Here is a 24512-nt window from a genome sequence, read left to right as displayed (position 1 = left end):
AAGGAAGAAATGAAGACATTCTCAGATGAAGGAACACTGAGAATCTGTCATCAGCAGATTTACCCTAAAATATTGGCTAAAGGAAGTTTTCTAAACAGAGGAAATGATAAAAGGAACCCTGAAACATCATGAAGGAAGAAAGAACACAGATTTCCTCCATGTCTTCTATGGAAGATTCTGTCCGTCCCACTGGTTTATGGTGGCGCCTCTCTATATCAGACTATGCTTTCAAGTGTCCCAGGTGGATCCAGACAGCCTAGATGCAAATAGCGTCCCTGTCACTTAGCAGCTACGTCATTTTGGGCAAGCGCCTCGTTTCTTTACATACAAAATGGGACGATAGCATCTGCTTCATGGACTGTCAGGAGATAACATGAGCTTATGACTGCTCAGGCCTGCCCAGCACAGGGTAAATGCCCATCAGCGTTGCCTCCCTCTGTTAGGCTAGTCTTATGCTAAGAGCCATGAAAATGTTGTAATGGGGTGGCTTGTAGTTTTGTATTGATAAGGCAATCTCCATTCATTAGGGATTGCCTTATCAATACAAAACAACTAGCTACCCCCATTTTAATTTTTCTAGAAATATAGCTATTTTCATCTATTTATTATTTTATATAAACTCTAGAACCATTTTATCAAATTAAAAGTATATTTATGCTTTCAATATGGTTTGTGATACATGAATAAGCGAATTTGGGATGAATGCACATGTTTAAAATATTCAGTCATTCAAGAGCATGGCATTTCTTTTATCTTAATATCTCCCAGTAAAATTTATTTGTCCTCATTTCTGCTTCAAACTTTTCTGATTAGGCTGGTAGATGTAATGGTTAAACAGATGGGCTCTACCAACTCTGCCATGAAATAGCTGTGTGATCTACTGGCACTGAAGCTATTCAAGTCTCAGTTTCCTGCCTATAAAATGACATAGGAGGCACTACTATATGGATTGCTGTAAAGCCTATTGATGTAAGTAAAGCATTTGCAGGGACTAGTGGAGAGTCAGTGTTCTACATGCATGAGCTGCAGTTATTGTCACTGTGAATGGAAATCTCCCTCCCCCTTATATCTTTTAGTTGGTTACTGATCATACATAGATAATCTGATTCCCATACCACTTCAAATTCAAATTTGCTTTATATAAAAAAAAATTTAGATTTTTTTTTTTTTTTTTTTTTGAGACAGAGTCTCACTTTGTCACCCAGGCTGGAGTACAGTGGCACAATCTCAGCTCACTGCAACCTCCGACTCCTGGGTTCAAGTGATTCTCCTGCCTCAGCCTCCCAAGTAGCTGGGATTACAGGCAGGTGCCACCACATCCAGCTAATTTTTGTATTTTTAGTAGAGATGGGGTTTCACCATGTTGGCTAGGCTGGTCTTGAACTCCTGACCTCGGGTTATCCACCCACCTCGGCCTCCCAAAGTGCTGGTATTACACGTGTAAGCCACCACACCCGGCTTCCTTTCCCCTACCCCCGCTTTTTGAGATAGATTCCTACTACGTTGCCCTGGCTGGACTTGAACTCTTGGGCTTAAATGATCCTCCCATGTAGCTGGGACTATAGGCGTGAGCCATCATGCCCAGCTAGACCTAGAATGTTTTGATTTAAAAAACCAAATATACTGGCTGGGCACAGTAGCTCATGCCTATAATCCCAGCCTGTAATCCCGACACTTTGGGAGGCCAAGGCTGACATATCACTTGAGTCTAGAGTTCAAGACCAGCCTGGGCTGTAGAGACCATCTCTACTAAAAATACAAAAATTAATGATGCGTGGTGGCACACACCTGTAGTCCTAGCTACTTGGGAGGCTGAGATTGCAGTGAGCCAAGATCACGCCACTGCACTCCAGCCTGGGAGACAGAGACCCTGTCTCAAAAAAATAAATAAGAAATAAATAATTTAAAAATTAAAAACCAAACGTGATTTCCCCTTCCCCACTTCTTGCCCCATCCCACCTGAAATTATCTTCATTATTTTTGTAAAAATAAAGGGTGTTCAGGCCTCCTGTTTTTAATCCAATTTTTCACTGTTGTAAAACTGCTACATTATATCCCATTATTTCCCTTTGGACAAATTTCTAGATTTGAAATACCTGGGTTATATGATACACATTTTCCTATGAGCAATTTTAATTTTCTTTTTTAATTAGTTTTTTCAGATATGGTTCTAATCACTACTTAAGCAGAATAGAGGTTACCAGGAAAGAAGGTGAAAATATAACCTTGCCTTTCAGGCATCCAAGTTTTTAAAAAATTCACTTATAATGGTATTCAATTATATACTGAAATTCAATTAAATACTAATAATCTCAAATATTTTAAGTGTTACTCTAGGCAATAGGTATAAATCCTAATAAGCTAAAACTATTACAGCTATACTTAAAACTAAGTAAAAATCAATAACTGGGTAAAGAGGCTCAACCAATCATAAGTCTATGGCATACTGACCTTCACCCATACAACCTAAAAAAAGAAGCCTAGCTCCACACGGAGGTGGAGAAAAGCAAACTATCTTAATTATGTGTAGTCATGGGTACGCATGTTGGAAGTTCTTTGTTCAAAATGAACTTTCTTGCATCCCATCTTTGTTCTCTGCTTCATGAGGAAAGAAAAGCAGCTTCCTCATTTTGATTTCAAATAAACCTTCACAACCACAACTGCCAGACCCTTCATCCTTATTCCTCCAGAATGAAACACCACCAAATCCTGAAGCGTCCACCATGGAAATCAGTTCTTGGATACCTCTGGGCTGTCTACATGTTAAGATGGCTGCAGAGTGACCACAGAATTCTGGGGCGGGGGATGGGGAGTGCTCTAGTGACAGCAGGCCACACGCAGACAAGGGACAGTGCAGCTGGGGCGCTGGGGAAGAAAGCAGTCTCCCAGTACTCTCTGCTCCTCCATCTCCCTTTCCTGTTCTTGCAGATTGCCCTAAAGAGCTCCAAGCTTTTGCCCTCTCTTCTGCAGAGTTCCTTCCTTCCATTAAAACCCATATATAGGGACCAGGATGCTCAAACCCAAACCCCAAACCCTTATCAAAGCACCCACAAAAGGGGGGCTCACCCCTAGAACCATAATTCCCTTTAGTTTTAAGAATATAAGATTTTCCCTACCTCATTATACTTTTACTAAGCCTTTTTTTTTTTTTTTTAGACAGAGTCTCACTGTGTTGCCCAGGCTGGAGTGCAGTGGTGTGATCTCAGCTCACTGCAAGCTCCGCCTCCCTGGTTCACGCCATTCTCCTGCCTCAGCCTCCCAAGTAGCTGGGACTACAGGCACCCACCACCGCACCTGGCTAACTTTTTGTATTTTTAGTAGAGACGGGGTTTCACCGTAGTCTCAATCTCCTGACCTCGGGATCCACCCGCCTCGGGCTCCCAAAGTGCTGGGATTACAGGCGTGAGCCACCGCACCCGGCCTTTACTAAGCCTTTGAAAGCAAATCCTTCCCCTTTGAACAGGGCAGCTGGGCCTGGTCATGTATTATAGGACAGGGATACCAACACAACTCAGGCCTCCCGGCTGCCAGTAACTCCCAGCTACACCGGTTATAGGGCTTCTTGTTCCCTACCATCTCTGCCTATCTATCTGTAGGTGTTAGGGGAACCCCAAATGCTATTACACAGCCTGATTCAACAGATATGTAACCCATTTCCTCCTCACCCCACTCCTTATCCTGGTGTGCTGGCTACAAAAGAATGCCTACATCTGGTCTAGCCTCTCTCTTCCTCAACAGACTTTTACTCTATTGCTTCTGTCACATGAGTCTAAGTAGCCTGTCACCTAGGAGAAGAGATAAACATTATGCCATGGTTATTAAAACTCGTGGTTTTAAAACATGTTTTGGCAATATATTTTACAAAATGGAAAGGTGGCTCAGTGAAAAGAGAATCCCATCCCCAGTAAAACTAAGGGAGGAACTACATCATTTCCCTGCAATTCTCCTCACTGAAAATGTGGAAGATGTGGTTCTGGATAACTTAATCTCCCAGCTTTAGGAAGAAAAATGTTTTTTAGATTAGTAAACACTGACAAAGTTGTGATTTGTGTACTAAAGTGTTAATCTGCTTTCGATAATTGATTGTCAATACTTTTTGGAGCACAGAGATTATGACTTTTTAAAATTATAGACACTATGGAGTTGGTCTATTAAACTGTAAGGTTCATCTTCATGAAGTTAAACTACGTCTCACATGTCTATCCAGTAACAGCTCTCATTTCTTGGGCATGTATTTTATGCCAGGCACTAAGAGATACAATGCATATATCTCATTTATCCTCATGACCACCCTGGGAATTAAATACTATTATGTCCCCCACTTTTTACACGAGGAGATCGATTATTTAAAAGACAGAGCAACTGCCTGAGGTCACACATCTTGCAAGTGACAGAACTGGGATTTGAACCATGGATTCTAGTGTTAAAGCTCTCCCCTAGCCCTGCAGTGACCATGCTTCCAGAGATTCTGAGCCTATGTAAATCTCTGCAATGGGTCTGGAGAAAGTGTAGGTATGTGTTTCTTGACTTTCTCCAATCTGATTTCATGCTTCTGTGTTATGGAAATTACAATGGAATGAAGGTTATTACACTAAGAAGCTGATCTGAATAGGTATGCCACTCCAAGGTATATATGATTGTCCACAGCTATAAAAAGACATTCCAATACCTGCATCATGACCTAGGAGCTTTTCTCTGAGGACTCATTGGGGAGAGAGAGAGATTTAAGGAAGAGACTAAGAAGAGCTGTTGTTTTCAGTATTAGGATATAGTCCTTGAGATGAACTGTCAACTACAGAAATCCTAGCTCAATTTGCCTTTTAGATCTGAAAACATAACTTCAGTTATTAGCACTATTAAATATAATCTAACCTCATTGACACTTAAAAACAGAATGAAGTTAATATTCGCTAAGTATAAACTTTTTGTTGTAACACTCTAAGCAATATGATAAAAGGTACCAACCATCCTCACCTTCCCTGATAGTTATTTATAGTCAGATGCTGAAAGAATAACATAGACTTACCTTTTCCCTAAATACTGCTTCATCCCATGTCTGAAGGTGTAAAATACAGTCATTCATCATTTTTTCTTTGTACATGTTTATTTGTTCTTTTTCAATTACACCAGCATTACTAGTCAGAAGGAAGCACTTGCTACCTCTTGCTCTTCCTCTGCCTATCAGAAAATAAATATTTTAGTTGGTGTTTTTGACTTAAAGCTCTGATATAATCTGCAAATAGGTAAACAGATAGAGGTAGTCCTAAAATTCAACTTTGGTTCACTGAATCCCACTTCCCAGGAAAGTTGAGCTATTAAAGAGTGAACTCATGAGGCAGCACTGCTTGAACCCAGGAGTTTGAAGTTGCAGTGAGCTAGAATTACACCACTGCACTCTAACCTGGGTGACAGAGCAAGACCTATCTACATGAACCCCCAGTATGACACTGTGATGGCTCTAAGATGAGCAATAAACAGGCCCTCCTTCGAGAACCTTCTAGACAATGAGGAAATAAGATCTCTTCATAACCAGCAAAACATAGGTGGAAAATTTTAAGTGTTATTACAAAGATAGATATAAAGGGTTACAGGCTTTATATATTCCAAAGAGAGATTTTTACCAGCTAGGAGGATTAGGGTCAGATGATATGGAGGCAGGGGAAGAGGTAAAATGAAGAGTAGCAGTACCTGAGCAGTTCCTTCAACAAGCAATAAATGAGGAAGTCAGGTTGGCGGAAGTGGATAATGAACAAAAGGGAAGAATGGATAATAAAGTTGGAAAGAAATGGGTGCTGGATTTTGGAAACTTTAGCATCAAGTAAATTGGGGAACCACTGGCGTTTCAATACAAGGAAGTGACATGATCACAGCTGTTTTTCAGGAAAATTAGTATGATAGCTGTACTTATGGAAATTGGAAGAAGAAAAGGAAAAAGGAGGGAAGACTAGTTAGGAGACTAGTCTAGTCCAGGTGGGGCAGAAGAACTGTGGAGTATCCCTTCTTGAATACAGGGGGCCCTTCAGCCCACCAGCACCACCATGAAAGGTCTACAGGTTGACTGGCAAAGCTTCAATCCAAGTTGGAATTATTCTTCCATAAATATATCAGTCAATGCCAGGCAAGTGAGCAGCATCATTGTAAGAATCAAAGTAGAGTTTATGTTAGTGAACAAAACTGTAGCCACCTCGAAGGCCAATGATACTAAAGTGCACTGTGCCATTGTTTACATACTCAACCATGGCTCAGTAAAGAGAAAGGCCAGAATGACACATACACTTACAAATCAGTCAAAACAGAATCCATGTAGGAATGGTCTCAAAGCTTCTCTTACCTCTGGTTTGGATCATTTTGATGACATTGCCCACATACTCATACAGGATGACAAGATTGCACTGTGCAATGTCAATGCCTTCATCAGCAACTGAGGTGGCAATCAGAATATTGTGATCTCCATTGACTTTGAATGCTTCCAATATACACTTCTGTGCTGGGAGGGTCATTCCTGTGTCAGAGTAAGAGGGCGTTATACAACTCACCAAAGAGGGAACTTCCCCCTTGAAAAAAACAGTTACTAATTATGGAATGCTTATTACATGCCAAGTACTGTGATAAGTACTTTATATCCATGATCTCACAACACACCTAGGTAGTGGGGTCTGTTTCTATGGCTGTTTCAGAAGGGACATTTAGGGTGGCATCTAATGCTTAGACTCTGCCACAAGACTGAGTTCAAATCCCAGCTCTGGGGGACTTATTGGTTGTATGGCTTTAGCCATATTATCTAAGAAACACACTTGTTTGCAGAAATATCAATAGCTAATTGTAACACCTTTACATGTATGTAAGAATTTATAGCTGACAAAACACTTTCACGTCTTCTCACCAGAGTGATATCATCATAAAGCCCTATAGGTCAACGGGTAAGTGTTCCGATTCCCCTTAACAAATGGGGGCCGTGCCAGGCGTGGCTCACGCCTGTAGTCATAACACTTTGGGAGGCCAAGGCAGGTGAATCACTTGAGCATAGGAGTTTGAAATCAGCCTGGTTAACACAGGGAGAACCCATCTCTACAAAAAAATTTAAGAATTAGCTGGGCATGGTGGCACACACCTGTAGTCCCAGCTACTCAGGAGGCTTAGGTAAGAGAATCACCTGAGCCAGGGAAGTTGAGGCTGCAGTGAGCCATGATGGCGCTACTACACTCCAGCCTGGGCAACAGAATGAGACTATCTCAAAAAATAAAATAAAGACACAAATGAAGGGGCTTGAGGTTCCAGAAGTAAGGTAAGCTGACAAGCTAGCTATCAGCAGTGTTGGACCTTGAACTTCAGTTTAAGACCCTAATAGTGTGCACTGTTGGGGTGTCGGCCTCCCCATACACAAACTAAATCATTTTCTGCCACACCCACCCACAATACAGTTGTATTATGTTTCTCTATGAAAAAGGCAATGCTGTCTGCTCACCAATCCTGTTTCTTTCTCCTGCTGGGGGCACACAGCTGAATTATACTTCCCAATCTAACCTGTCACTAATGGCATGTAGGCAGAGGTCATGTGTATATCTTCCAAACCAGACCCCTAAAAATTGTCCATGTTCTTGTTATTTCTCATCAATGGATGATAAGGTCACAGTAGAGGACTTAGAGACCCCCTGTGAGCCATAACAAGGAAAGAGCCTGGGTCCCTACAGTAAGTGGAAGAGGATGGAGCAGAGCCCCCACCCCTACCTATCTATACTTGGGAGCGTAAGTGAGCAGAGCCCCCACCCCTACCTCCCTACACCTGTGAGTGTGAGGTATAACTTTTATTTTGCCCTGCCCCTGAGATCATGGGGGTTGTCTGTTAGAGCAATCAGATTACCCTGATTTACACACAGCCTGTTCCTGGCTGCAGCTACTGGACTGAAATAAACATTTGAACTATGTTGGGCCAATGCAATTCTTCCCTCTTGGAATCTGCAATTGGGATTTGGAGACAGGTAGTAAATCAGGAAGGTGTGGGGCAGTCATGAATGGAGAAGCAGAGAGAGCAATCTGTAAAAGGAAACTATGAAGCAGATGTGCAGGATTCAGAAAAATTTCCAGTCCCAGTTGCAATTGTCCACAAAGCCCGAGTGCACTTCCGGACTGTGAGTTCTATGGTAGACCCAATTATCCCTGTAGCAGCTACACCCCCTTGTGCTTAGACTAGCCTAAGTGGGTTTCTGTTAATTGGGGAAAAGAAAGCATCTTGACTAAAACAACCACATACTGCCTTCTAATATCCTATGATAGTGGAGGCTAAATTTAAATTGTCTGAATACGGTGTGAAGTTCGGATGTGATAATTACCCAGTTTGTGTGATCATGGCGGACACCCAAAATGGTGGCTCAAACAATATGCACACTTCAAACTGTGTGGATCCTAAAGACATCTACGTTTGTCTATTAGTAGAATCACCTGATCTCCACTCACTGCTCACTGGGCAGACCCACCTCAGGCAGGTAGAGGAAGGTAATGTGTATTACTTTCCATTACCTAGCTGGCAGTGGACTCAGAGTTTGTGGAAAAAGATCCCTTGTGATTTTTGAATTATTTACTATTCAAAGTCATGAAAATTCAAATGCAGGCAGCTTTATTTTCAGAAAGGTGCTTAAAAATCAATCTCTAAACATTATTTTGATTTTACTTTTGAGCTTGCTTTATCCAGAATACTTTTTTTAAAGATACGTACTTTCTGTTATTTTTGAATCCATGTATTCTCAGTAAAACCAAAACCAAACAAATGATGAACATTGTGGACCATTACATAAAACTTCTGGATGTGAATAATAGCTAACATTTAACATATATTGAACACTCACCATATGCCAGGCATTGTTCTAAACCAGGAGTTGGCAAACTTTTTCCATAAAGGGCTAGATGTATAGTAAATACTTTAGGCTTTGCAGGCCATGCTGTCTCAGCTACTACTCAACACTGCCATTATAGTGTGAAAGCAGCCACAGACAACACATACATGAATGGTCATGACTGTGTTCCCCCCAAAGATTATTTTATAGACAATGAAATGTGAATTGCACAAGCCTTTCACATGTCATAAAATATTCCTTTTCAAACAAAAATCATTCTTAGCTCAAGAGTCATTCATAAGCAGGCAGTGAGCCAGATTTTGCTAATGACATTAACCCTCTCAGCTAGGTACTCTTATTATTTTTCCATTTGACAGATGAAGTAAGTCATGAAGATGTTAGATAACCTGCTTCTTCACAAAACAGGAAATTAAGAAATGGAAATTTGGAAATATACAAATTTAGCAAACTGAACTTTTTCTTATTTACATGCAGCTTTTTATAAAAAAGCTGTTCACAATTCTTCTAGCTTAACTGTGCAAGGAAGAGGATGAGACCAGAAACAAATTCAGCTAAAATTGTCTTAATTACCTGGTAAATCAAGTTTAACCCATTTGATAAAAGCTATGGAGTTCACACTGATAAACTGAGTGAAGAAAATACTTCAGTGGTTTCCACCTCACAGTTAACAGAATTTATTTATTTATTTATTTATTTATTTTTTTTTGAGACGGAGTCTCGCTCTGTCGCCCAGGCTGGAGTGCAGTGGCGTGATCTCGGCTCACTGCAAGCTCCGCCTCCCGGGTTCACGCCATTCTCCTGCCTCAGCCTCCCGAGTAGCTGGGACTACAGGCGCCCACAACCGCGCCCGGCTAATTTTGTTTTGTATTTTTAGTAGAGACGGGGTTTCACCGTGGTCTCGATCTCCTGACCTTGTGATCCGCCCACCTCGGCCTCCCAAAGTGCTGGGATTACAGGCGTGAGCCACCGCGCCCGGCAACAGAATTTATAAAAGCTCCAACTGGCTAGGCACGGTGTTTCACACTTGTAATCCCAGCATTTTGGGAGGCGAAGGTGGCAGATTACTTGAGGCCAGGAGTTCAAGACCAGCCTGGCCGACACGGCGAAATCCTTTCCCTACTAAAATTACAAAAATTAGCTGGGCATGGCGGCATGCATCTGTAATCCCAGCTGCTTGGGAGGCCGAGGCATGAGAATCGCTTGAAACTGGAAGGTTGCAGTGAGCTGAGTTCGTGCCACTGCACTCTAGCCTGGAAAATAGAGCAAGACTCTGTCTCAAAAATAAAATAAAAATAAATAAAAGTTCCAATTTTTTCCTAATGTATTTCCAGCCCAAATCTTGAGATATATTTTTCTATGGCCAAAACAATTTATTTTCACCATCATCATCTACTAAACAATGAGCATCTCTGGAACAGACATCATACATGATTAATTTCTTAATTTATTCATCTATTCAGTCCAACATTTATTCAGTAATTATGGCTTGTCAGATAAAAATAATGATTAAAAGGTCCATTTTTATCCACAAGGAGCTCATATTTTGTGGAAGAAAAATATAAATAGGAAGCTATAATTGAGTGTGATGAGCACAGAAAGGATGCTATAGGAATGTGGAAGAAGGAGATCTCTACCAGTTTTTGGAGGTTGGGGAAGGCTACATGGGAGAAGCACAATGCCTGGCACAGCATAAGTTATAAATAAATGTTGTTGAATGAATGGATGAATAAATGAACAAACCAATAAGAAAATATTTCCTGAGTGTCTATGTGTGGAGAAACAACAAAGTTTGAAAATCAAGTAGGACTCATGTTGGAGTCAGATCGCAGAGAACTTTGAATCCCAACCACGAGAATACGGTGTTAGACTTCATTTGGTGAGCCACTGTTTTTTTTTTTTTTTTTTTTTTTTTTGAGACAGAGTCTCTCTCTGTGGCCCAGGCTGGAGTGCAGTGGCGCAATCTCGGCTCACTGTAAGCTCCGCCTCCCGGGTTCACGCCATTCTCCTGCCTCAGCCTCCCAAGTAGCTGGGACTACAGGCACCCGCCACCAGCCCCAGCTAATTTTTTTGTATTTTTTTTTAGTAGAGACAGGGTGTCACTGTGTTAGCCAGGATGGTCTTGATCTCCTGACCTCGTGATCTGCCCGCCTCAGCCTTCCAAAGTGCTGGGATTACAGGCGTGAGCCACCATGCCCGGCCTGGTGAGCCACTTTTTAAGACCCGAATCTACTTTTCATATTTGTGATATTTAAAAATTACATGGGCCGGGCGCGGTGGCTCAAGCCTGTAATCCCAGCACTTTGGGAGGCCGAGGCAGGCGGATCACAAGGTCAGCATATCGAGACCACAGTGAAACCCCGTCTCTACTAAAAATACAAAAAATTAGCCGGGCGCGGTGGCGGGCGCCTGTAGTCCCAGCTACTCAGGAGGCTGAGGCAGGAGAATGGCGGGAACCCGGGAGGCGGAGCTTGCAGTGAGCCGAGATCGCGCCACTGCACTCCAGCCTGGGCAACAGCGTGAGACTCCGTCTCAAAAAAAAAAAAAAAAAAAAAAAAAAAAAAAATTACATGAAGGGAAAGTGCGAGGGTGATAACTGGGGACTGACAGGGTGGGCATGGGAGGGTGCTTATTATAAACAACACTAAATAGGAAGACTTGTCAGCGCCAGTCACTGAGGGGTGGGGGGCACAGCTGTGAGGTGGTCAGGATGAGGGCAGGCCACCTAGGATCCTCCCAGATAATAACATAGGCAGCCTGTTATCATTTGATCACTCTAGCTGGATTTCAGAATTGTCTGCTTGGAATTTTTAAAATTGTAAAATACATAATACACATGAAAGCTATGCATATCTACTGCTTAAAGAATAACAATAAAACAGAAACAGAACATTTCTATTTCCAGTTAATCTTAATTTATTGGTTGAAAATTTGAGCAGGATAATAATGCACTCAAGCATGACTTAAAAAACATCCCTGGCTTTGTCTGTAGGACATATGAGAGGAGGCAATGTCTACAAGGAAAGAGACTGGAGTGGTTTTTGGCGTTTGAGCATTGTGATGGCTTTTTGATGCATTAACTTGGCTAGGCCAAACAACAGTTCCCAGTAATTCATCTAGCTACAGCTCTGAAGAGATTTTACGGATGTGATTCAAGTCCCTAATCAGTTGACTTTAAGTCAAATAGAAAGAGAGTTCATTCCAGGTGGGCCTGCCTAATCAGGTGAGCCTTTTAAAAGACAGCTTAGGCCTTCTCCGAGCTCAGAGACTCCAGATAGCTCATGCCTGTGGGGTTGTAGTCTGTTCCTGATAGTCCCTTCCTGACTACCTGTCCTACAGACTTCAGACTTGCTTTGCCAACCCAATTGTGTAAAATAATTCCTTGCAAGAAATCTCTGTATGTGTGCATATGTGAGACACATGCCTCTCATATATATGTATAATCACCTACTGCTTTTGCTTCTCTGGTTAAACCTTGACTGATACAAACATTAAAACAGAATTTGAAATATATATTAAATATATATTAAAATTTATATTTATTAAATATTCAATATTTAATATTGAAATATATTAAAACAGAATTTGAAATATATATATACACACCCACACACACACATATTCTTAAATGCATAATCCACTAAATCTAATTCACTATATATAAATACCTGTGTTCTGATTTGTTTTGCCACGTCCAGTCAATATGCCAGGTTTTAGAAAATGGAGTTTAGGATTTCCTTCAATCCAATTTTTTAAAGCCTGAAAATGAAAAGCAATTATCAATTGGACACTCTTTATAAATCATTTGTACTAATTCAATATTGAAATACATGCAAAAAGAAAAAAATTTAAAGTTAGTATATGTACAGTTTTCAGACTGACAAACCTGAGAAAAAAAGCATTTTGGAATTGAACTCTATGTAATAATTAACTAAAATGGCATAGATCTCTGTGACCTGATATGGTTTAATCTCTAAGACTTTTTTGGTGTTTTTTTTTTTTTTTGAGATGGAATCTTGGTCTATCGCCTGGGCTCAAGTGACTCTCCTGCCTTGGCCTCCCAAAATGCTGGGATTATAAGTGTGAGCCACTGTGTCCAGTACTTAAAAACTTTTGAAATTCCAGTGGTTTGTTGCTAGTATGTAGAAATACAGTTGAATTATGTATATTGATCTCATGTCCTGCAATCACGCTAAACTCACTTATTCTACATACCCACTATTTTGAACTTTTGTTTTTTCTCTTAAAAATGTCTTAGAGATGGCCAGGTGCGGTAGCTCATGCCTGTAATCCCAGCACTTTGGGAGGCTGAGGTGGGTGGATCACGAGGTCAGGAATTCAAGACCAACCTGGGCAACATGGCAAAAGCCTGTCTCTACTAAAAATACAAAAATTAGCTGGGCGTGGTGGCACACGCCTGTGGTCTCAGCTACTCAGGAAGCTGAGGCAAGAGAATCACTTGAACCCGGGAGGTGTAGACTGCAGTGAGCCGAGGTTGTGCCACTGCACTCCGACCTGGGTGACAGAGCGAGACTCTGTCTCAAAATTAAATAAATAAATAAAAATAAAAATTAGCTGGGTGTGGTGGTATACACCTGCAGTCCCAGCTACTGGGGAGGCTGAGATGGGAGAATCACCTAAGCCAGGGAAGTTGAGGCTGCAGTGAGCTGTGATCACACTAGTGTACTCCAGCCTGGGCAATGACAGTGAGACCCTGTCTCAAAAAAAAAAAAAAGTTTTTAAAGTACCATTTATAATAGCATCTAAAAATTAATACCTAAGTATAAGGGTAACAAAATATGTGCAGAATCTGCTGAAAATGACAAAACACTGATAAAAGAAACCAAAGAACATCTGGTTAGTCCACCTTTAAGGTAGCCCTCAATGATCTCCACCTTCTGTATTCAGATCCTCGTGTAATCCCCTCCCCTGAGTGTGAAGGGGACTTACTGACTTGCTTTTAATGAATAAAATACAACAGATGCAATGTGGCATCATTTCCAAGATGAAGTTATGACTGTGGCTTCCAAATTAGATACCCTCTATCTCAATCTCTGGGATCACTCTTTCTAGGGGAAGCCATCTGCTGGTCTGTGAGATGGACGTGTGGAGAGACCCACATGAGTGAACTCAGAGGCTCTTCAGCCAACAGCCATATGAGAGGAGTTTGGAAGTTAACCTCCCCCAGTCAAGCCTTGAGTCAAGCCATGGCCAACACCTTCACTACAGCCTCATGAGAGATCTTCAGCCAGAAACACCCAGTTAAATTGTTTCCAGATTCATGGCTCATAGTTATTGTAAGGTAATAGATGTTTCTTGTTTCCAGACACTCAGTTTTGGGGTAATTGTTCCTCGGCATTATATAACTAATATGGAAGCCATATAAAGAAAGAGATATACTATGGTCATGGATTAGAACACTCAATATTGTCAAGATGTCATTTCTCCCCCAATTTTATCTTTATGTATTTTTTAAAATATTTATTTTTTCAAGACCAAGTCTCACTCTGTCGCCCGGGCTGGAGTGCAGTGGTGCAATTTCAGCTCACCACAGCCTTCGCCTCCCAGGTTCAAGTGATTCTCCTGCCTCAGTCTCCCAAGTATCTATGATTACAGGGGCAAGCCACCACGCTAGGCTAATTTTTGTATTTTTAGTAGAGACAGGGTTTCACCATGTTGGCCAGGCTGATGTCAAACTCCTGACTTCAAGTGATCCGCCCGCCTCAGCCTCCCAAAGTGGTGGGATTAGAGGTGTAAGCCACCATGCCCAGCCTCAATTTTATGTTCAGATTCAATAAAATCCCAGCAGACTTTTTCATAGATGTGGACAAGTTGCCTCAAAAATGTATATAGAAAGGCAAAGGAACATAGCTTAAAATAACCTTTAAAAAAAAAATTGGAGGACTCACATCACCCCATTTCAAGACTTACTATCAAGCTACAGTAATCACGACAGCATGGAATGGGTGAAGAGGTATATGTATGGATCAATAAACAAAATAGAGAATCCAGAAACAGATCCATGCAAATATAGTCAATTGATGTTTTCAGAAGTTACAAAGGCAATTCAATGAAGAAAAGATAGTCTTGTCAACATACAGAACTGGAACAACTGAATGTCCACATACAAAAAGAAAAAAAAAAAAGCATCTCAACCAATACCTCACACCTTATACAAAATTAATTTAAAATTGACTGCAGACCTAAATGTAAAATGTAAAGCTGTAACACTTCTAGATGACGACATAGTGAAAATCTTTGTGACCTTAGGTAAGCAAAGGATTTTTAGAGATGATACCACCATAGGCAAAAACCCATAAAAGAAAAAACTGACATACTGAACTTTGTCAAAACTCAAAACTTCCAATCTGCAAAAGATACTGTCAAGAGAATAAGCAGACAAGCCACAGACCAGAAGAAAATATTTGCAAATCACATTTCTGACAGAGGACTTTTTTGTCAGACTATAGAAAGAATTCTCAAAAACTCAATCAGATGATAAACCAATCTTTTCAAACCAGAAGATCTGAACAGACACCTCACCAAGGCAGATACAGATGGCGAATAAGCAGAAGAAAGATGTTCAGCCATATTACTCATTAGTGAAATGCAAATTAAAACTGTAGTGAGGTATCATTACCTACCCATAAAATGACTAAAATTTAAAAAGTAAAGGAAGAAATGCTTGCTCTACAAGTATCAATACTTATAATTAGAGTGATTAACATAGTGACAGCACGAAGCCAGGTTCCAAAACTTTGGGAGGCCAAGGTGGGAGGATTATGTGAGGCCAGGAATTCAAGACCAGTCTAGGCAACATAGCAAGACCCCATCCCTACAAAAATGAATAAATAAATTAGCTGGGCATGGTGGCACATGACTACAGTCCCAGGCATGGTGGGAGAGGGGGCTGAGGTGGGAGAATCGCTTGAGTTTGAGAGGTTGAGGGTGCAGAGAGCCATAATTGTGCCATTGCATTCCAGCCTAGGTGACAGAGTGAGACCGTCTCTAAGTGAAACAAACAAACAAACAAAAAACACAGTGAGGAGTATTAGTGTAAGGATAAACATATATTCAGAACAGAATAGAGAACCCCAAAACAGACCCCCACATACACATATATGGTTTCCTGACCGTAGAGAGAAAACAGCTTTTTTTTTTCTTTGACACAGGTTCTACCTCTGTTGCTCGGGCTGGAGTGCGGGAGTACACTGTCATGATCACTGCAGCTTCAAGCAATCCTCGAGCCTTAGCCTCCCAAGTAACTGGAATTACAGGTGCACACTACCAGCTAATTTTTCTTTTTTAAGAGATGAGGTTTCACTATGTTGCCCAGGCTGGTCTTGAACTCTTGGCCCAAGCAATTCTCCTGCCTCGACTTCCCAGACTTCTGGGATTACAGGCGTGAGCCACCATACCCAGCCCAATCTTTTCAATGAACAGTGCTGAGTCCATTTGTTATCTACAAGGAGAAAAAAAGCTTACATCCACAAGTGCTCTGGTTTTCACAAAGAGAATTGTGATTGTCTCTGGGTTTAAGTGGTACTCTTCTTGTAAGATGAAGCAGAGGTCTTCAAGTTTAGGGTTCTCATTGCTGGGATCCCTGGAAACACTTTCTAGTTCCTGCAGCTTTTCTGCAAATGGGAAACATTTTATAAATTTTATAAATGGCTAATAAATTCTAAAAATTTAGAACACACTGTGACCTTTAGCTATCGTTCAAACAGTTAATCTCTACATCTTTGACCAGAATGTTTTGAGTAATAACTACTGATTTAAGTTGGTACAACCTTTTAAGAGGCAATTTGGCAATATCTGCCAAAACATAATACACACACATCCTTCGATCCAATAATTCTACATCTAAGAAGTTTGAGACACAGTTATATTTAGAAAATTATGGAAGAGGTCTCCAAGGATTTCACTGTACCACTGTTTAAGGTATAAAAGAAAAACAGAAAACCTAAGTGCCCAACAATAGGAAAACAGTTCAATAGATCATGGGCTATGCATCTAATATTAATAAAATGTGGCTGTGAAAATTAATAAGGGAGTTATGTACATAATATATATGATACCAAAATATTTTAAGGTTAAAAAAAATCAAGGTAAGGACACTATGTTCAGTATGGTCCCATCTTTAAAAATAGTTAGGCTGGGTGGGGTGGCTCACACCTGTAATCCCAGCATTTTGGGAGGTTGAGATGGGTGGATCACCCTCAGGGGTTCAAGACTAGACTGGTCAACATGGTGAAACCCCGTCTCTACTTAAAATACAAAAATTAGCTGGGCATGCTGGCAGGCGCCTATAATCCCAGCTCCTCAGGAGGATAAGGCAGGAGAATCACTTGAACCTGGGAAGCAGGGGTTACAGTGAGCCAAGATCTCACCACTGCACTCCAGCCTGGGAAAGAGAATGATACTCCGTCTCAAAAAAAAAGAAAAAAGAAAAAAAAATACATATAGTTATAAAACAGGGATGTGTTATAGCCAGATCATACCAGACTATGGGACTATGGGAATCAATTGTGGTTTCTGTTTTATTGTTTTTTTTGTTTGTTTGTTTTTCTTGAGATGGAGTCTCCTGTCACTCAGGCTGGAGTGCAGTGGTACAACTTGGCTCACTGCAACCTCTGCCTTCTGAGTTCAAGCGATTCTCCTGCCTCAACCTCTCAAGTAACTGGGATTACAGGTGCGTGCCACCACATCTGGCTAATATTTTGTATTTTTAGTAAAGATGGGGTTTCACCATGTTGGTCAGGCTGGTCTTGAACTCCTGACCTCAGATGGCCCACCCATCTCAGCCTCCCAAAGTGCTGGCACTACAGGTGTGAGCCACCATGCCTGGCCAATTGTTAAATTGTATTACTTTTTTCAATTATCTATGCTTTTGAGGTTAGTTACATCTATTGTATCTGTACGGTAGAAATACTATAGAATGATGTGCTGCTCATCTCTTTTTAACACTAGTTCAATGACATCTTGTTGGTAGCCTGGAATTCACTACAGTGGAAGCAGTTATACCATGGAAATCAAGAAAACACAAAAAATCAGTGCTGGATTGATTGATTGAGACAAGGACTCACGCTATCACCCAAACTGGGGTCCAGTGGTGCAATCTCAGCTCACTGCAACCTCTGCCTTCCAGGCTCAGGTGATCCTTCCACCTCAGCCTCCCAAGTAGCTGGGACCACAGGAGCATACCACCACGCTCAGCTAATTTTTGTATTTTTTGTAGAGATGGGGTTTCGCCATTCTGCCCAGACTGATCTCCAGCTCCTGGGCTCAAGTAATCTACCCACCTTAACCTCCTAAAGTGCCACAGTGACAAATGTAAGCCACCATGTCATGCTTAATTTATGTTGAGAGTTTAGACTTATGAACATGATAAAAACATGATAATACAGATTAAATTTAGCAATTACATTGTGGATAGCACAAAATATGGAGAAACAGTCTCCCGGTTTTTGAAAAACTATTATACAATTCAGCAAAAAATTGCTTGCATCATTGGCAAACGAGTGAAGTTCCAACATACACCTTTGTTGTTTCATTTTCATCTTCTAATATTAACGAAACTATATACTAACAACCATATCAGAAAGAACCACACTTCTTTGTCATTGCAACCCTTGGTTGGCCATGTATACAAAAAATCTGCAAAAACCACCAAAAGCATTCTATGAGAATTAATTGGCTATGTGGATTTTATAATAAAGAATAGTCTATTTTTATTATTATTTATAAATTGTGGGTTGCATACCTCCTCTATATAAAAAAAAATAAGCTTTTGTACATATACATGCATACATTTTTTTCTCTAGTGAGTTGTTAAATATTTACCAGCAAAGCACTGGTTACACGTATGTACCAGTAAGTATATACAGTAAGTATTTACCAGTAAGTAAATACTTAGGTATAGGCCAAAAAACCCCAAATTACCAGTAATTACCTTTGGGAAAAGAATTCAAAACAGAGAGAAGCAGCTTTTTTGTTTAATATCTATTTTTTAATCATATGCAGCGGTGAGATTATGTGCCATTTTGGTTTCCTCTTTATGTAAAAATATATATAGGCCAGGCGCAGTGGCTCATGCCTGTAATTCCAGCATTTTGGGAGGCAGAGGCGGGTGGATCACTTGAGGTCAGGAGTTCAAGACCAATCTGGCCAAGATGGCAAAACTCCATCTCTACTAAAAATACAAAAATTAGCTGGGTGTGGTGGCACACACCTGTATTCCTGGCTACTCGGGAGGCTGAGACATGAGAATTGCCTGAGTCCAGGAGGCAGAGGTTGCAGTGAGCCATGATTGAGCCACTGCACTTGACCCTGGGCAACAGAGCAAGACTCCATCTCAAAAAAACACAAAAGTATATATAAATTATAGTCTTTTTAATATCATTAAAACACTTTTTCATATTTTTTAAACCTTTATAAAATAACTAAAAAAGAACGTTAAACAAAAAGAATGCTACTGTCTGTGAACCATATGGGAAACACCCTTTGCAAATCCTGTTTTCCTTCTTCTAAATAGGGAATGGTATAAGAAACAGACTCTTCCCATAGGTACTAGATTTCATTGAACCTAAATAGTCCTACCATCTCCATCTTCCTACATCCAGGACAACTCCCTAAGCATCCCCAAGTTTATGTATATTAAATACAATACATGTTTTTTTGCCATTCCAATCACCAAGAATGCTACTGTGGCTTCCTCCTCTGAAAACACCACCCACCTTCAAACCTCTGAGTAAGATCTTGCTCAGTCTCATCAAATCCTGCTGCTCGAACATTGCTGAAGAAGTCTTTCAGGTAATCCAAAGCATCTTTCAGTCGTGCGTGCTCACTGATAATGAGGGCATCATTATATTTCTGTTGAAAGTAAAAACTGTCTCAATATGCTTCCAATGTCAACACATTCACTGTACTCAGGTTCAATTCATTGTATTTAAAGAATTAGTTTTAAGAAAACTTTTCTTTTCAAATCTATTCCAACTTAGCTTTTTAAAAATGAATGGCCTCTAACAGTTCTGTAACAAAATCTTTGAACCAAATAGTGTTAAAAAATAATCTCAATTAGCTAGTAACATTAATTATCGTCACTTTGGATTATTGAATTTTACCTTAGAAAAGAAAAACTACATGAAAAACACATATCCAAATTAAAAAACAATAATGAAAGTAAATCAACTTCTACATCAACCTGCCTCATAATTCCGACATTTCACTTAATTTCTATTTACATCTGAAGCCATCACTACATTCTCATTGCATCTTCCAAAATGATGGCCCTGACCACCTCCATCAAATGTTCAACTAAGCTAACTGAAATTCTACAAATGCATGCTAATTGAATGCATTTGAATATATTTTCAATGGCTGGATAAGCAGAGGTGATAGCTGTTGCTGTAGTTCCTTAACTTCTTGGTTAGCCAGAAAACCTGGATTTCTGAGCATGGAGAGTCACCAAAGGTGAAGAAATGTGTGCTTCAAGACATGGCAACAGAACTTTCCACTTGCTGAGCTTTAAAGATGGCTGTCACTGAACTGGTCTTGTATCTGGAATAATGTTCTCTCATCATCACCCAATTTTTTCCAACCATGTCAGTTAATGCTAGAGGCAAGGCATAGAATCTGAGCCTTTATTTCAGTCCTGTTGCCTGCAGTGTGAAATTTCAGAAAGTAAACTGAGATGCTGCTAAATGGGAAAACTTTTGGAGTTTGCTTCATAAGAACTTTCTGGAAAGGTTCCTAAGCAAGCTCTTGAGGACAGGATAAGAAGTTGTTATCTTGGCTTCCAGGGTGCCACTCCCAGTAGGTGCTGCGACCAGAATATGACTCTTAAAAGGAGGAACATACCCGCAAATGTGAAGTGTATAAAAACAGGGCTTTACAAATCCTGCTCTCTTCATCTTTGTCTGGCATCTGGAACACCATGCATGCCTTTTGAACTGTAACAATCCATTGTTCATATTTCTGTGTTCCAAATTCCCTATTTTGAATTTGAGAAAAGCTTTCTGTAAAAAAAAAAAAAAAAAGTTTGTCACTGTGTCATATGGTCATTTAGGTTATAAACAGGCCTCACCCTTTCATTTTCTTTTTTTTTTTTTTTTTTCTTGAGGCAGAGTCTCACTCTGATGCCCAGGCTGTAGTACAGTGGTACGATCTTGGCTCACCGCAACCTCCGCTTCCCGGATTCAAGCGATTCTCCTGCCTTAGCCTGCTAAGCAGCTGAGACTACAGGCATGCACCACCAAGCCTGGCTAATTTTTATATTTTTAGTAGAGATAGGGTTTCACCATGTTGTCAGGCTGGTTTTGAACTCCTGACCTCAGGTGATCTGCCTGCCTTGGTCTCCCAAAGTGCTGGGATTACAGGCGTGAGCCACTGCACCCGGCCTAATTTTCTTTCTTACTCTCTGCAAACAGGGTATTCCTCCATGAAATAGTCTTAAGTAGTCTAGTTAAAACTATTTAACTGGATTCAGACTGGTGAAAAGGTGGAGGCAGGGTACCTGAGGTGGGAAGAGTAAGAAAATAGAAACTCATGTGACTCCATTACCATCTCTCCATCCTTCTGCTCCTTCCCCCATTCAGACCACATCACTGTGCTGCTAGGTAATATGACAACCTCCAAACTGTTCTCCCTACCTCTTGCCTTGTTCCCTCCCTTGAGTTTTAAGCAGTGCATCTGTGTGTGTGTGTGTGTGTGTTTGATTGTTTCTTGAGTACTATGTACCAAGAATCAAAGTACCTTACATTCATAATTTTATATAATTTTCAAAGTACCTTACATTCATAATTTTATATAATTTTCGCAACCCATGAGATACGTATTACATTTCACATATTGGGAAACTGAAGTTCAGAAAAGCCAAGTAATAAGTAATTTACCTGAAGTCACACAGCAAGTACGTGGACAAAGGGCAGGAATTCAAACCCACTTGTGTCTCATGCCCAAGCTCTACTGGCTCTATGAGATGACAACCAAAGCAGCCCAGAAATAAAACAGTAGACGTGAAAAACCCAACTTTGCCTTTAAAAATGACAAAGTAAAAATAACAGGTCTCAAGAGCTTCGTTAGAGGAGGATATATAAAAGCAGGAGATTGGCCAGCCGCGGTGGCTCATGCCTGTAATCCCAGCACTTTGGGAGCCCCAGGCGGATGGATCACGAGGTCAACAGATCGAGACCATCCTGGCCAACATGGTAAAACCCTGTTTCTACTAAAAATACAAAAATTAGCTGGGGGTGGTGGTGCGCACCTGTAGTCCCACCTACTTGGGAGACTGAGGCAGAAGAATCGCTTGAACCCAGGAGGCGGAGGTTGCAGTGAACTGAGATTACATCACTGTACTCCAGCCTGGCAACAGAGTGAGACTCTTAAAAACAAAAAAAATCAAGGAGGAGACTGAGGACTCAGTACACCCTATATTCTGCTTTGCTGTGGACTTGGGCCTCTTGTTCTCCAGAGCAGCATTCTCAGGGCCAAGCACAGAATCGGCCCTCAAAAGACACTGATCACAGATGCATCTGTCTGTGTGCATCTCCTAGGATAAGCCTCAGCGGCTTGGTTTACAGCTGGAGCGTCTGCTGTGGTCCAGGCTCTGTGCAGGGTGCTGGGAATAAAAAGATGAGGAGACTATGGCTGTGTTCTCAAGCGGCTGAGTCTGTGAGTTACTCTGGTATCAGTTCGCCAGGGCTCCTCGTGAAGAGCGCAGTACAACAAAAGTCACAGGCAAGAGCTATATTTCTGGGTTAAATTCTTCCCCTCACTCATTTTCAATAATAGGAACAAAGGAGGCTACCCAAACAAGTAGTATTGACATTCTTCTTTCCAAGTTGCAGCTACAACGAGGCAGCCAGCAGTAAAGATGATGAGCCAACGGGTACTGATTGAACCTGGGTAGGTGTAAAAATAGCCTAAGCAATTTAGAAATAAGCAGCTAACTGTATTCGGACCGGCAAAAAGGCAGGGTACCTGAGGTGGGAGGAGTAAGAAAACAGAAACTCACGTCACCATCTCTCCATCCTTTGCTACTTCCCCAATTCAAACCACATCATTGTGCTGCTGGATAATATGACAACCTCCAAACTGGTCTCCCTTCCTCTTGCCTTGTTCCCTCTACCCCATTCTCTACCCAGTGGTTAGAAGAGTTTGCAAAATTGCAGATGAGAAACCATTCCACCCCACTGCTTAAAAGCTTTTAGTGGGTTCCTGCAGCCAAAATCCTGCTCCAGCTCACAGGCTCCTCCCCATGTTCTGGCCTCTGCTTGCTTTTGCTTCTCATTTCCAGCCACTCTCCTTTCAGCATTCTACAGGACTAATGGAAGCCCCCATACTCTTTCTAGTGTCCTGGCCTTTGCATATGCTATTCCCTGTGCCTGAAACACACCTTATTATCCCTACCACACCAGCTGCTTTAGTATTATTATTACTTATCTAATTTTGGCCTTACCATCAGACTAGAAATGCCCTGAGGCCCAGGGCTGTGTCTTTGGGTTCATGCTGTATTCCCATCACCTAGCACATTCCTTAGTACTAAACGAATGAACATATGCATGAACACATTCAGGAAATTGCTAAATCAAAAGGATTCAGGTAGGGAAGTAGTAGAATATAACATTGGAAAGATAAGTAGAACCTGGTTGTTCAGGCAGAGCTCAGACTGCAGGTTAGAGGCGTGACGATTATCCTGTAGGCAAAGGGTTTTTAAGCAGGACAGGGACATGATAAAATGTATTCATGAAGACTGACTAGTTCATGAGGGGTTGAATGGAAGAGAGAGCGGAGGTGGGCAAAATCAGCTAGGAGGCTGTTAGAACAGTTATAATAGCAATTGTGAAAGAAAAGGGGAGAGAAAAGCAAAATACGTGTGAGAGAAGGAGAGACTCCATGAGGTGTCTTACAGACGTCACATTTAACATCTCTAAAGCTCAAAACTCACCTTGTACCTGCCAATGCTTCTAGTCCTGGTACCAGGACCACCCACTGGCATTCATACAGGGGCCTAAGCCAGATGCCTGGGGGGGAATCAGCCCCTCCCTCCCCTTTCTCATCCCCACCCGAATCCAGTTAGCCATCCAATCATAACACTCAAGTTAGAAGCATCTCACATGTGTCTGCTTCCTTCTCCAGTCCATCTCCACTGCCTCTCTTTGGTCCTTCTCATTCACTGGTATCTTTATTACATCACTAATCAGTTTTAAATCTTCACTTTTTCCCCATTATTTTTAGGATAAAATTCAAATCCAGACCCTTCACTGTCTTCCCCTGGCCCATCTCTAGTCGCACTCCTTTAGTGCTGGGAAACGTGCGAGGTGATTGCCTCTAGGTATAAATCTGAGCCAGCAGAGGAATGGGGGTTTCATTCAGGTAAACAGGAAAGTCAGGAGGGAAAGCTAATTTAGAAGGTAGAGAAAGCAATGAACTGACTTAAGTATGGTTATTTTTCAGGTGCGTGTGTCTGGATGAACTTATTTTGGATTTAAAAAGGAAAAAAAGAAAGAATAAAGGAAGACATATAAGGCTCCCAAATAACCTATAATCAAGAAGACAATCTCTGGATATGCTCTTGACATTGTCTGAAATAAGGAGAATGCAAAAAGACCACAGTGAACAATAAATGGCTATTCCCAAGTGGAGAGAACACAAAATATGAGA

The 24512-nt window shown here is 41.1% G+C and overlaps 1 protein-coding gene and 1 long non-coding RNA gene across 11 annotated transcripts in view; one reads left to right on the top strand and one right to left on the bottom strand.

Moving 5' to 3' along the window:
* The window catches only part of RIGI (RNA sensor RIG-I), a 74065-nt gene that overhangs the window by 6420 nt on the left and 43133 nt on the right, over positions 1-24512 (bottom strand). For 8 of the 10 annotated variants that reach the window (XM_077965168.1, XM_077965170.1, XM_077965167.1 and 5 more), the window contains 6 exons: positions 20709-20866; positions 19586-19721; positions 16335-16483; positions 12518-12608; positions 6332-6502; positions 5027-5178 (listed from right to left, as the gene is read on the bottom strand). In XM_077965168.1, coding sequence (XP_077821294.1) covers positions 5027-5178; positions 6332-6502; positions 12518-12608; positions 16335-16483; positions 19586-19721; positions 20709-20866 — 857 coding nt within the window. The remainder of the gene's footprint in view (positions 1-5026; positions 5179-6331; positions 6503-12517; positions 12609-16334; positions 16484-19585; positions 19722-20708; positions 20867-24512) is intronic. The other 2 variants (XR_013404603.1, XM_077965166.1) reach the window with 2 other exon arrangements.
* On the top strand, positions 814-24505 carry LOC144334675 (uncharacterized). The gene is made up of 4 exons (XR_013404796.1): positions 814-969; positions 13923-14151; positions 16022-16126; positions 24306-24505. It is a non-coding gene; the product is annotated as an uncharacterized LOC144334675 (long non-coding RNA).

Source organism: Macaca mulatta, chromosome 15, assembly GCF_049350105.2.
Source record: "Macaca mulatta isolate MMU2019108-1 chromosome 15, T2T-MMU8v2.0, whole genome shotgun sequence".
In the NCBI taxonomy this organism is placed as follows: domain Eukaryota; kingdom Metazoa; phylum Chordata; class Mammalia; order Primates; family Cercopithecidae; genus Macaca; species Macaca mulatta.
This window is presented reverse-complemented; position numbering and strand designations above follow the sequence as displayed.